General features: G+C 44.7%; 1 protein-coding gene across 2 annotated transcripts in view; it reads left to right on the top strand.

Annotated features, from left to right (window-relative positions):
* Positions 1 to 14788, top strand: part of KALRN (kalirin RhoGEF kinase) — a 621231-nt gene that overhangs the window by 487068 nt on the left and 119375 nt on the right. For both annotated transcript variants that reach the window (XM_063076707.1, XM_063076704.1), the window contains exon 34: positions 11905 to 12151. In XM_063076707.1, coding sequence (XP_062932777.1) covers positions 11905 to 12151 — 247 coding nt within the window. The remainder of the gene's footprint in view (positions 1 to 11904; positions 12152 to 14788) is intronic.

Below are 14788 nucleotides of genomic sequence, written 5' to 3'. Positions count from 1 at the left end.
CTGCCCAGGCACAATCAGAACAACAGTATAGACAGCCTCAGTTAAGAGATGTCCCCCACTCCCCAACCTTGGCAGGCCAGTTACCTCCAGACTAAGGGTCAGTGTTGCAGGGGCACAAGTTCATTGCCTGGTTGTTAATCCTCCTGGCCCCATCTCTATTGACAGTTTGTGTGGGTTCCCAGGGGCAATGAGATAAAGACAGGAGAGAGAGGAAACAACTGTTGCTAGTACTGCTTTTTTTTTTTTTCCCCCAGGGTGGGGAAGGCTCTGCCCTTCTCACCCATGCTAAAGTCAGCATCTAGTCTAGATGTTCTCTGAAGCCTGGGTAGGGAGTACAGAGATAAGGAGCAGACAGATTTCTGTATCAGTTTGTGTTTCCCTCCTCCCTGCAGGAGAGCTCTAACTGGCATTTGATAAATTCTTCTTGTTGAATGAACAAGTGAAGGACATTAAGTTAAGCCAACTCTAAAACCCTGTAACTTCCACCCTTGATGTTAATTATGCCCATGAATAGCACAGAGCCAAATCTCATTCCTCCTAGAATGGATCTTTTTCCATCTGTTAGAAGCCTACAGCATAGTGTCTCTGAGCTCTGTCCTAGTTCCTGCCTCGTTCTCCATTCTTATCTGTCACTTGAATGAACACACCGAAGCATACCTTTCACGTTTTCACATGGCACGGCTGGGCAGAATCACTACTGTGATTAATGGGAGAACCAAGAGCACCATGCCTTTTAGCCAGATAATTTAACTGAGCAGTGATAAACAGAAGATTGTCTGAGTTAAAATCCTTAGGAGCCTACGTGCAGAAAGGGGAGGAGCTGGCTTGAGAAGCCCCTGTAAAGTTAGATGGGGACTTCTAGTAGGCTACATGCTCAATAGAAGCTAATAGCATGACTTGACCAAAAGGCTCTCAGACCACACTGATATAGTGGGCAGGTTATATAGTGGGCAGTGAGCACCTGACTAGTCTGTGATGAGCAAACCACATCCAAAGGATCAGATTCAGCTCTGGGTGCCATCAATTAGGAGAGACAGTGACACACTAACATTTATCCAGAAAAATAGAAGAATATGCTAAAAACATTGAAACCACACATTGTAGAGCCATTTAAAGAAACATTTCGGAAAAGAGAAGACCTAGGGAATTCATGTTCTAGTTTTCACATATGTGAAGCTCTATGGAAGAAAGATTTCTTCCCATTACCCTAGAGGGCAGACTAAGGACAGTGGATAGAAATTACAAAAATTACGGGCCGGCCCGTGGCTCACTCGGGAGAGTGCGGTGCTGATAACACCAAGGCCCCGGGTTCGGATCCCATATACGGATGGCCGGTTCGCTCACTGGCTGAGTGTGGTGCTGACAACACCAAGTCAAGGGTTAAGATCCCCTTACCGGTCATCTTTTAAAAAAAAAAGAAAAGAAATTACAAAAATTTGTTTTAAAAAAAGGTTCTGAAAGCTGCAGCCCTCCACTAGAAGAAAACAGCTTCATGAAGTAGAGTTAGACATTTCAGAAAGGGCCCTGCCTTGAGTACATTAGCTGCCTCTCCTAGCTTGTGTCCTCTGCAGCTTTGTCAAGCATGACTTTGAAAGTCCTCTTTCCACGCTGACACTGATTCATATATCAATACATTAGGTGCAAGCACGGACCTAGGGCCTTGCGACATTCTCCTAGATTGATTTAATCATTAATCTAGCAAGGTTTACTGAAAGGGTTGAAAACATGTCTGGTCCTGGGTCTGCTACCCAATAGCTTGAAGTCTTTAGTTTCTCCACTTGTGAGTTAAAAGGGTTGGATAATCTCTGACTTAACTCATTTACTTACTCACTAATTCACTTGTTCATTCAATAAATATTCATTATCTACTGTCTTCCAGACACTGTTTTAGAAAAGTCACTTCTTTTTTCAGGGATTCATTTTCCTCATCTGTGAAATAAGGGAATTGGATTAGAGGAACCAATAGGCCATGAATCTACCTGAAAATACCATCATCTCAGCCCACATTTCATTGTTTTGGCTAAAAGGTTGTCATGTCAGGCTCAGGTGAATGCTCCACTAAAATAAAAAACTATTTTGTAGTTGAGGCATTTCTCAAATTTGTCCACTAACTTATTTTTTAAAGGAAATGTAGGGATCAGTTTTAATTTGCATATATCAAAGGCATGGCACATTAAGAGAAACAAAAAAGAGAGTAAAAGGAAAAATTGAGAGGATAGCATATACTAATCATAATAGTTAATAATTATTGAATATTTATTGAAGCAAACTTTGGAGATGTTTAAAGTCTGAAAATGCCTTTAGTGTATCCTCTCTCTACTGATGGTTTACCTGGGTATAGAATTCTAGATTGAAAATAATTCTTATATAGAGTTTTAAAGGCATTTCTCCATTATCTTTATGTTATAATGTTGCCATTGGAATATGCTATCATGGTTCTTGATTTGTTGGATTTTACCTGATTTTTTTCCTCCACTCTAAAAGCTTTTAGAATGTCGTTTTTACTGCCAATATGTCCTAATGTCATGCTTTAGAATGGATTGTTTTTAAATTCATCACACCAGGCACTTGGGACATTGTATCAATTTAGCAATTCCTACCCTTCAATCCTGGGAATTTTTCTTTACAATTTATTCCTTTTCATTCTGTCTTTCTAGAACTTGTTGGATCAATTCTCTAATTTTCCTGTATTTTCTCTTTTATTTTCTTTTCTCAGTGTTCTTGTTCTACTTTCTGGAGATTTTCTTTGACATTATCTTCTAACCCATCTGTGAAATGTTTCATTTAAACCACCATATGTTTAATTTTTACAAGCTCTTTTTCATTCTTTAATTTTTTTCCCTTTATGTAGCAGCTTGATCTTTTTTCATCGATACAATATCCTCTCTTATCTCTCTGAGAATACTTTAGTATTGTTGAAGTTTTATTGTCCTGCTTACATTTCGTTTCCTCTGAGTTTCTGGTCCTTTGTTTATTTTGGTCTCTGTTAGAGAAGCTTTTCTGAAAAGTCTGGTGATCTGTAGCTGAATATTCATATTTATGAATGAGCCATAAAAAGACTTGACTGGATATTCTCTGTCAGGGGAGAAACTTATTGACTGAAAGGTCTTACATGTGTTCTCTTGTGTCGTTGTTGAGGAGATCTGGCAGGGCACTGGAGGTTTTTGGACAGGAAGGGATCTCTAAATGCCAGTATTTGAGTACATGAACGTCTTTTGGTTTCTCCAATGAGTGATCCTCAAATCTGCCTAAAATGTTGATATTCCGGGAGCAGAGAGACGGGCATGGTGGCCATCTCCCCATTCTGCATATAGGCCTTCATTGAATTTCACCTTTTCAGGAAAGAGCACACAGGATAGAGGAGTAATCAGGGACGCTTTACAGACTTTAACCCATCTCCCTGTTTTAGCCCCACGCATACGCTCAGTGCTGCCTGGTACTTCCACTTCCCGAGCCTGTCGGAGGGTTGTGCAGACCTCATTGGCAAGAACCCGCATCTCATCTCCTCCCTGCTATCAAGTCAGATAGCAGTCTTGCATCTGCTTTCTGTCATTCCAGAAAAATACGGACTTCTCTTATCCACTATTACCTCCCATTTTCTTTGTTCTTGTGGGTTTATATCTCCACTTCTTATGTCATCGTTGTCAGATTTAGGAATTAGTGGAGATATAGCCAAATGATTAAAGAACAAGGTAATTTTTTCGAAAGGAGGCTCAGAACAAATAAACTGTCTCAGTGGAAGACACTGAGAGGAATAGGTGTACAGCCAACGAGAGTATTATTGAAGAGAGAGACCTCACCGGCACTGTAGCTCCACATCTCAATTACATATCAGCCACATATTCATGGAATTTATTCAGTCGTGCCTCCAACAGGTATTTATTGCTCACCTGCTTTGTGCCAGGAATCACTCTAGACTTGGAAGATATGACCATGACAAAGACAGAGAATGCTTCTGCTGTCCTGGATGTTATGTTCTGATGTGGAATATGAACAACAAATAAGTTGACAAATAAACAAGAGAATGCATTAACAATAAGTGCTCAAGAAAATTAAATAGGGCTGTGTGTTAGAAAGTGAATATAGAAACTACTCCATTCACATAATATTAAAAACTGGAAGGGGCCCTGTTGTCCAGTTTCCTCATCTTAACAATGAGGAAATTCAGATATGGAGAGGGGAGGGGATTTTCCAATGTCACACATGGGTAAAACCAGCTCCCACACAAGGCCTCCTGATTCCCACTCCTGCATTCTTCCCATTATCAATTACTGTGCAATTCATGAGACCTGCAAGACCATGGGAAACAACTAAACCATATAGCTCCTTCAGTTGCAGTCAGCAGCAGCCCAGCTCTGTTGAACAAAGATAAAGCAAATTGTAAGCTTTAGACTCTTAATTGGATCTGGCAGCTCCATGGGCTACCATCATGCAAATTGAAGAAATCTCAGAGTTCCACAACAATAATCCTAAATGCCCAGACATCCAGACATTGCTTTACACATCTGCTTCAAAAATTATAATTAATTCAAGATAAAAGCACAGCACTAAACTCGTGTAAAGGGACCTAGTTTCTGGAGAGCTCATCCGAGTTTTAAAGGAGTGTGGAGGTTTAGTAGGGGAAGATTTTGAAGCTTCTACACTGAGGCATCAGCAACAGCTGAGGGCTTTCCCGAAGGTTCCGTAGTGGTCCTGCAGCAAAACAGAATTATCCATTCATCGCCTCTTTTTTCCCCTCAAAGTATTATGCCTCCTTGGAATATCTATATTTTTTTCTCATTGCATTTGTTGATTTATTTTAGAGGTTGTTATTGTTGATGTTATTGTTACTTTTATTATAAAATAACCCTTATGTGGGCAATACTGCAAATTAGCAAGGAGGCGGGAAGTCACCCAGAGTCCACCACCCAACAAAACCAACGTTAACATTTTCACGAATTGCCTCCCCGTTTGTTTCCTACGGTTGTCATGTTGTGGATGACGTTCTTCACAGAGTTCTATGTGTAACTGGACATCCTGTGCTTTTTCTTATTTGTTACTTTATGTGAGGTAAGCAATTTTTATGCTACTGCAAAGCTTTATAAATATATAAGGGCTGCATAATCAATCATTCACTCAGTGGAGGTATCGTAATTACTTAACCATTCCTTTCCTGTTGTGTTTTCATATTTTAGTTTTAGGAGTTTTTCTCATGTTATTGTTGTAAAATTTTCCTCATTTAAAAAAATGAAGTTAGGAATATTTTCATGCTTAAAGCCGTATAACTACGGCTGCATGTTACTCGCATGCTGCATCTTATCTTTTTGCAGTTGGAAGGGAATCATAATACTGTGCCTTGAGGCATTTCATGGTAAGTAGTGTTACCTAATTAAAAATGAAATTACTCTCTGATAGTGGAATTCCAGGAATTAGCAGCAAGTGCTGGGAGTTTTAGGGGGAGGAGAAAAAGACAGTTTTTGCACAGGAGTTGGCAGGACATCTTGGTGCCCTTGAAACTGTGCCAAGCAGACATGCTCCAACTTTATATTTTTCTGCAGACAGCTCTGGCCTCCTTTGTGACCACTCACACATGTACATTAACTCACATGAACTCTGTGCCTTGCTCTGGCTAAGAGTTGTAGAGGAATAAGGAGGAAGTTAGTGGGCAGGCAGCCAGGAGAGGAGGAGGAGGTCTGACTTACCTGATACCACTCTTGAGCATCTGACACTACCCCTCTGTCAGAGTGTCAGCTCCAAGCGCTTGGCGAAGCAGTGTCAGAAACTGGTACAGTTATCCGACAGCTCAGGTGGCAGGTATTGGGGGCAGTTATCAGACTCATGGGAAAGGGGGCCTTCTTCACATGGAAGCTTCCAGGAAAGCAGTGCAGAATGAAAAAACAAGAATGAATCCTCATTTTCCATAACAGAATCCTGGGTCCCACCGTCCCTTTGCTTTTAATAGGAAAAGCATGTGCTGACTTGGAGGACTTTTAAAGGCATCTGGGTCACCTTCCCTTGACAGCCTTAGGTCGGTTCTTCTAGTTGGCCAGACTCCATTAAGATTATTAAAAGGGGGGGGGGGAATCGACTCATTTACATAATAATTTATATGCATATATACAGTTGGTGCAGTCTGTTCCTAAACAACATGCCATCACAATTGATTTCTTTTTTTTATTTCTTCTCTACTCCTTTCTCCCCAAATTTAAATGATAATTAGTTAATTAACACCTCCAGAACTTATATTTTAGATTTTTAGAGAGCTGTTGCTGCTCAAGGCACTGTCCTAGGTGCTTTAAAATTATCTCATTCGATCTTTAATACGACCTATGAAGTAGATACTGTTATTATCCCCATCCCACATATGAGGAAACTGAGACAAAGAGGTTAAATAACTTGTCCTTGGTCACTCAGCTGGTGAGGGGCTCCAGAGTCATGCCCTAACTACTAGGCTGTGCTGCCTCTGGTGAATTGGGTGCACACACACAGGCGCCCAAAGCTGAGGCTCTGAAATGACAACAGTAGAATGCTGGATGGGGTATTGCCCTAGCTCTCCAAATGCCGTTAGAAAACCATCAGGAAATAATTGTGTTCTTTTTCCATAACACGAGGAAGCTCATAGGGACAATCTAGCTCATACTGTTTATACAAGAAAGAGCTTCAGTTAATCTCAAAATACTAACCAAGCGAAAATAGACCTAAATGAAAGTCATTGTTTCTGGTGAATGTGTGTAAGAACTTTGAAAATGCACATGGGTAGCGGTCCATGCAGGAAAGAAGGCGACACAGCTGTCCCTGAGGAGCAGGAGGAAGGTGAGGAGTAAAGAGCTCCCTCTACCCCCCTGGGAAGCATCACAGATGGTGGAGGAAGCCAAGTCTGCCCAGAGACTGGTCGACAGGGGAACATGCCCCACTGGGAATATCCAGGACCCAAGAGAGAGAAAGACTGGGAAAGTAAAGGCAAGGAGTTAGATGTGACTCGGCAGCAGGCAGTTGTAGGAAATCCAAGTAGACAATTAGCATCAAAAAAGTTTAGCAGACCTTAGGCAGGGTGCTAGGGAACTGGGCAGAGAAAATATGCGAGAAGTTCCCAGGAAGGGGGCCAAGACTCAGGCAGAAAAGGCCAGAGGGGGACTCAATGCTGGAGTTGGGGATACAGTGAAGGGGATAAATGGAAGAAGATTCCAGAGGTACAAGGTCAGGGAAGACTCAGAAACACATCTGACTTCATGCTAAGATTCTGAGCTACCACCTCAACTCCCAACATTTCCCTGCGTAGGAAAAAGTTTGGTCTTAGAATATGGAGTAGGATTGAATTAACTAATAGTTTGAAAGTTAAGCATCCATAACAGGTGGTAAAAATATGTACAATGAAATATGATATGGCCTCTGTGTTTTGAACGGGGCGTGATAGGGTTTCCTGGTGCCCAGGGAGTCACATCTGACACTGCAGTGGTGAAGGATGGGTGCCTCCCTCCACACCCCCTGGTTTCAGCCAGAGGACGCCTGTTAAATGCAAACACTGTGCATTGAGAGAATAGACCCAAGTGAGCACCATTGAAGAGACAAAACAAGACTTCTGGGTGGATGACCTTAGAGAGATCAGGGACCCTGCCAAAGGAGAGAAAAGTCGAGTTCTTACATTTAGGTGGGTAAAGAGCGTCTGCCCTGCAGGGTCTGCTCTGCAGGGTCTGCTTTTCTCTTTAAAAACATTTAAAGGAAGAGAGGAGCTGCGTATGGGTCTGTGGTTTTCGAGGACTGGCATAACTAAGCTCAATAGTGAGTAGAAAGACATTTAACGTGAGGGGACAGTCAGCGAGTTACCTGTGCATAAAATCTACCTGGGACGACTTGAAGGTGAAATCCATGGGTGAGAAGGGTGAGGCTGAGCCTTGTGCAATATCTGTGGACAGATCACTGGCAGCAGGACGAGGAGCAAGGGAGTTAAAGCCTGCAAAGGGGCCAGAGGCACCGAGGAAAGTATGAAGGGAATCAGAGTTTACAGCCATGAAAGTGAGAGAATGGACAGGGGAGGGGAGGAAAGAGGCCTCGAAGTGAGAACAGAAATCGATGAGGGAGAAGGCACACTCAGGAGTAAGCGGGTGTTCAAGGAATTGACAATTGAAAAAAAATGTCACCTTTAAAATGTCAGTATGTGGGAGATGAAGAGGAAATTGAGACAGGGGCTTCTATGCTGGCTCAGCTGCAAATGGTTCTCTCCAGGGAGGGATCAGGAGGTCAGAAGACAAAGCCAGCAGGGAGGCAAGGAGGATATATGGGGGATGGTCGTCCAGCTCCTCGTTTATGTCTCAGTGGTTAATAAGTCAGCAGGGGAAACTGAGAGGCAAGCTGTATGGTGCATCAGCCCATGTGGAGTGACTTTTGGGAAGGAAAGCTCTGCCAGAAAAAGAAAAATTAGAAAATATAAAGGGGTCATCTCTGAAAAGAAAATGTGAAATACAAAGCCAAATGCGAGGAATATTCTGCAGGTCTAATAGGGAAAAGTAAAAAACGAAGATGCTGAGAAATACAAAATAAAAATCTAGCAATTTGCAAGGGAGGACATTAAAACAGTTCTTAATAGGCTTTGGGTAAGAAAAGATCTAGGACAAAACAGAGATGTCTTTTGCAACATTTTTCTGCAACAGGATAAAACTGATTTAAATTCTTGGGACCAGAGACTTAGAGAGATAAATGGGGGCTTTCTAAATGTGCCACTGAAAAGGATTAAGAGATGAGGCGGCAAGGGGGAAGAAACAAGGAAAGTGGGATGCCTTCACTGGTTTTTTTGAAATGGGAAAAGGAAGAAGAAAAAATAATGATCCCTGGGCTTTGTGAAACTGGAGACCTGCTGACATACACTGAGGACCAGACCTGGACAGAAAGAAAAACGAATACATGCATTTCCAAGAAACTGATAGTTTAGTATCAGTGAGGGAATTCGGATTTTATTGGTTAATGAGGGGCACGATCTGTTTAATTAACTTTCATTAGGTGGGACTCATCACAGTCAAGGAAAGGCTTAAAACATGATGCATGGTAGAATCACACTTAAGGATTATAAGTAAAAGTCTCTTCAGTGTGCCCAGACCCCTCAGAGGTCTTTGGCCCTTTGCCCTCAGCCTCTACCCTACTGGAAGGGGCTCTTGGGACTTTGTGATGCTGATTCCAGTCTTGGGTTCCCTGAGGCAGTGCTTCTCAGGTGTGAGCCTCAAATCCCCTGGGCATCTTGCTCTAGGGAGAGGATGGGAGGAATTGTTTCAGGGGCAGCCCTACCTGACCACTGACTCATCCATTTCTCCAGACCAACTCCCTTGGCAGCCACTCTGGAATTCCCTTCTTGCCATGGGTGGATACCTGGTGTAGTAAATCAGTTTAACGAAGCCATTGAGGTGAGGTGAATATTCATCCTGTATTTGAACCATAATGTGTTTTTTGGCTGGATCTAAAGCTTGAGCGTGGTTATCTATTAGGTGTGATAAATTGCCCTTTGGTCATCTTTCTGCTGCCTCCTTTTGCCTGTCTGGACTGGGCAGCCTACAGAAGGCAAACACCGCCATCTACTGGTATGTCCAGGCTTTCCTCTGGGAAATGGATCTTGAATTGTAGAGACACAGAACCCTGGCTCTTTATCCTCTTTTACCCCACCCCCACCCCCACCCCCATTCCACCCTTTTACCCTCCACACTGCCCAGATCTGGTTGTAACTTGCCCTGGGGGCAGTGGACCTTGTATCTGAGTGGCACACTGGGCTGTTTGCAACCAGAGCCTCAGGCACGCTCTGGTCTGCCTCAACAATCTGCAAAAGGGCCTCACCCATCCCAGGACTCAACCACTGTTGCCCTGAAAGGGCTGCAAGTTGCATCTCCAGCCATGTGTGTGTTGATCACCTGGGAAAGAACCCGCAGTACCTGGTGTTGTAAAGGAAGAGCTCCACGGAGGCGTAGAAGCTCAGCTATAGAAATTCTCAGTGTTAGGAGGAACTTTCGTGGTCATCTAGACCAGTGTTCTACAAAGAGTTCAATAGTGGGAGGTGGAATCAAGTTAATGGGGTGTCACTAGCAATTGAGGAAAAAAATGAAATAGGATGTCCATGTGAAACATGTGTTTCAATGATATATCTATTCATATGTAGTGTACACTGGTCAAAATATAAAAGGTATTTCTTACAGAGGATTACAATCCAAAAAGTTTAAGAGACCTGACATAGGCCAAGCAAAGGACCAGTAGCTTCGGCCACAACATCCTTCTCTAAATGACGTTTTGGGGAAGATAGCACCAGGAGAGTGCGGGAGTGGGAGCTGTGCATTTAATAGGACCAAGAAAGTTAAATGGAACAAATGAGCCAATAGCATGTTTTTTTCTTATTCTGTCGCTTTCCACCTTCCACCTTCTGTCCTGCAGATTTCCCTTCCTGATCTAATCCTGATAGCAGTACTGTGCCCAACCATGGGAATGTGGTTAGCACAGACTTCCTGCTCTGTGATTGGGGTGATGCATATTGCCAGCATCATTCTGATGTGTCATTTTAACCTTTTCAAGCCCACTTTGATGTTTGAGTCCCTTTAATGGAAATTTCTCAGAGTCCTAAAAGCTGAACTTTTGATCCTGGTGGAACTGTTGATTTCCTACTCATTGTGACATTCAGTGTGCTTACCATTCGGCAGAAGCTTCCCGGAATGTGTGCGAAATAGCTAGACAACATATTTGGACTAGTGTATTAATGTAGCTGCTGGTGCAGACAGTTCAGATCCTGAAGGCTGAAATCAGAGATGCACAGACTGAAGTCGCTTTCCCTGGAGGTAGTACAGGGGCTTTCCCTCTGAACCGCTGTGTGGGGTGAACATCAAGGATAACAGGCTGGGGAGCTGGGCCTCTCAGCCTCCTCATTCCTTCCCTCCCCTGCCTCCCACTCTGCCCTAAGTGCAGTTGCTGTTCCAGGAGCGAGACTATGCTTCATTCTGTGAGACAAACTAATAACCTAATGGGTACTCGTGGAGCTATGAGGCCAGAGGAGGGGGGGGAAAGTGGGGCCAAACCCCCAGGTGAAAAAGTGAAAACTCTCAACGTTCAGCTAGTAGGGGTTGTTCCTGTCTCCAGGGTCTCTCAGCCTGTTTTAGTGGTTCTGCCCTAGGATCAGTGCAGTAGGGAAGTTCAGGCCTGGAGAAGGTGGTGTGGCATGCTAGGGGCAGGCGTGTATTCCTAAATAAGATGTGGCCCCTCTTCTTCCCTTCCTGTTCTTTGCCCTGGTCTCCAGCAGCTGGGCCACTGTGAAGCAACTCTGTTCCCTCCCAGATAGACCACATTTTGCTTCTGCCTTTGGGTGGAAGCCCCATTCTTTTTTGAATACTTACAGCCTCTGTTTTAGGCTGCTGGCCCCAGTGAGGGGTGGGGATAGAGGATGTCTCAGGGGTCAGAAGGAAGGGGGTGTCTCTTCCATTATTCCCAGAAATCAAGTAGAATCAGGTGAGAGTGCGTGAGTTAGCAATACAGGCCACCACAGAGTCTGAGGGCTGGCAGTGGGGGCCAGGAGGGCAAGGGGTGGAGCCCAGGGAAGGACTAAAGGGACATAGGGAAGGGGTTCAAGGCATAATTAGCTAGAAGCTTGGCAAAGGAACAATGAAAAGAACTCTAATAAAGCAAGAAGGAATTAGAATCACAGCCTGGTTCTGGGCAGGCACACTGTGGCTGCAACTAGGACGTCGGAGTGATTGAATGGTGCTGTGCTAATTACTTTTTTTCTTGTTTCCTTTCCTCTTCCCAATCCTCTTTTCCATCTTCTGCCTTTTCTCTGCCCTGATTCCCATCTTCCTCCTCTCCTCTGCTCTCACACGTCCTTGGTCCCCTCCCTCTCTTGCCCGCTGTCTCCCGTACTCTCCCCTCCTTCCTCCATGCCCTCACGTTCTCCTGCCCACTGCCACACAGCTCTCTGGCGGATGTGAACTGACTGTGGTCCTCCAGGACTTCAGCGCGGGCCACAGCAGCGAGCTGACCATCCAGGTGGGGCAGACAGTGGAGCTGCTGGAGCGGCCCAGCGAGCGGCCCGGCTGGTGTCTGGTCCGCACCACAGAACGGAGTCCCCCTCAGGAGGGCCTGGTCCCCAGCAGCGCCCTGTGCATCTCCCATTCCCGAAGCAGCGTGGAGATGGACTGCTTCTTCCCCTTGGTGAAAGGTAGGGAGAACAAGGGGAAGGAGACATGGGCCAGGAAGGGACGCTGGCCCTGACTCTAAATGAAGAGCAGCATGGAACTGACCTGTCTCATTAACCCATTTGCACCTGGTGGGATTTCTCTGGGATCTGGTTGTGAAGAGAGTGGGTTAGGAACTTGAAGAGAAAGAGCTACCAAGTAGCTGTGTGATTTGGGGAAAGTCATTTAACCTTTGAGTCAGTTTCAACCTTAAAATGAAGGTCGAAGGAGGTGCCTTGCTTTCCCATTGTATCACACCACATTCAGAAAAGTCTTCTTCTACCTGTGGCCAAGGATGGCCTAGACACCTCCTTTCTCCATTGACCCACTGTCCCCTCCACAGCAAATGCTGGCTCTCTGCTGCCCACCAAGTACTTATGCTGACACACAGGCATGCAGCAGACCCAGAAACAAGCCATGACTGAGTCTGGTTTGACCTGCCCCTCAGCCCTGCTGGGGTTTGAGACCCACAACTCATTCATATGCCCTTAACAGATGAATTATTCTGGCCTTGGCTTCTAATAATGTAAGCTCTGTGTTCCCTCTGCATGCTTGTTCACCTTTTCTCACACAGGGTGACTAAATTACATAGAACAGTGATTCTACAAGGTCTCTAGATTAGCAGCATCTGCGTCCCCAGAAAATTTGTTGGAAATGCAAATACTTAGACCTCCTGGGTCAGAAGCTAGGGTGGGCCAGCAGTCTGTGTTTTAACAAGCCCTCAGGTGACTCTGATGCACGCTCACATGTGAGAACCATGACTTCAAAAGTCAGGATTGGCAGGGGCCTTGACGTCATGCATTTTACATTGAGGAAACTGAGGCTCAGAGGGCAACACAGAGCCAGGTATTAGTTCTGATCTTATTTTTGTAACTGGTCAGATTATCTGCATCAGGGATGCCTTCTATGCAGACCTGTGCTATCTGTTTATGAAAAGGAAGATGGAAGGGACCTTGTTTTGTCAGGAGGCAGGGACAAGGGTCACCATGGAGACCTGTGCAGACTTCTTGAGAGTTACTATGGGCTTATTAAACGTTTGAAACATTCCTGTCTCTGGAATTCCATCTGGTCTAGCTCTGAAGCCTGCCTTCCTCCTTTTCTTCCAATAGATGGCGGTAGCCAGCTGCATCATTGTACTGGCCGACGCTTCCATTCAGCCTCCTAGGCTTTGCCCACCAGGAGAAAAATGCTAAAACTGTCCCCCTGATTCTCCCCCTCTGACACACCTGAGCCCCATTCCCAGTTTATCCATTGCCTGCTTTACTGCCTTTTCTCTGAGGAGTAAGGAGGGATGTGTGAGGAAGTTGTGTGGGAATTTGTAATTGCAGCCACAGCTTCTCAGACCTTGGAAGTAGCCAACTGGAAGGGAAGAGGAAAATCAGAGAAACTCAGGAATACAGTTCTGTTTGAAGTCTCACCAAGGGGAAAGTGGGGTACACAAAGGGTAGATTACTGTGAGGGTAAATGAGGTAATAGATAAAAAATACAACGGCATCTGGCTCTTGGTGTACCTTAGTTGTCATGGTAAGTTATAGTTATTATACCACTTGTCATGGATTCTCCAGCAAAATAACTACAAACTCCCACAAGTCCAGACACCCCATCAACAGAGACAGAACCGAGGATAGCAGTGCATTTGCTGAGAAAGGCCAACTTTCCATACATCCTCAGGAGGGGCTTAGCTTCAAGGGAAGACTTGAGACTTCCTGACTAAAACCTCTTGTAGCCCATGGCTGGGTAAAATTTGTATCCTCTCCCCGCCTAGCTGGGCCTGCTACATGTGCAACTCGGCAGGAATAAATGGAGAATCGGAGAGCATTGTGAGAGTGGATCTGTGATCCAGAGGCAGGAGGCAGAAGCATTCAGGGTAAGAACTCCAGAGAGGGGCATTCTTTCTACCACAGGACAGATTAGTGGAGATTTAACTAAAAATGGGAGCTGAGGACCAGGAATGGCAAATAGAGGCAAGAGAGAAAGCAGAGGGGGAGGCTGTCATAGAACTTTCCAGCTAACTCCACCAATCAGCATGGCTTCTTAAAGGTACCACCACCCACTTCCTTGGCTCTTTTTATTTACAGGTTTATTCCTCTCCCCAGGCATAGGCCAATTATACTGGGCCTTAAAATGACAACCCGTGAGCTCTCACTGTCCTCTCACCCATGTGGGCTTTGAATATGGACATGCCCAACTCCCAGCGGTGAGAACCTAAGTCTATTCTCCACAAAGCATTTCTTATCCCTTAACAAGACCCCATTTGAAAGTGTGTGCACTCAGGCATGTGCCCCAGCTGAAAAACACCTCCCTCTCCAGAACCTGCCCGGAGAGTTGGCCTCTTAGCAGAGACCCGATATTCTGTTCCTTCTCCCATTCCAGCTGGCTGCCTCCTGGCAAAAGGGCCTTTTCTTCTCTTAGCAGTGACTTGTCTCAGTAGGCACTATACCTTATAAGTTATACACAGCTAGACTGAGAATAAAACGTTCTTCTAGAGATTGTGGAATAGGAAAGGATGGCTTCACCTGGTTCATGGAGATCAGAATCAATTTATTTTTCAGTTCCTAGAGGGGAACCTGTCCTCTTAATGTTTGCAGAGAGCACCAAGTCAGCACTGCACGGGCTGTGAG

The sequence above is a fragment of the Cynocephalus volans genome, chromosome 1 (genome assembly GCF_027409185.1).
Source record: "Cynocephalus volans isolate mCynVol1 chromosome 1, mCynVol1.pri, whole genome shotgun sequence".
Taxonomy (NCBI): Eukaryota; Metazoa; Chordata; class Mammalia; order Dermoptera; family Cynocephalidae; genus Cynocephalus; species Cynocephalus volans.
Note: the sequence above shows the minus strand (reverse complement) of the source record. Positions and strands in the feature narration are given on the sequence as shown.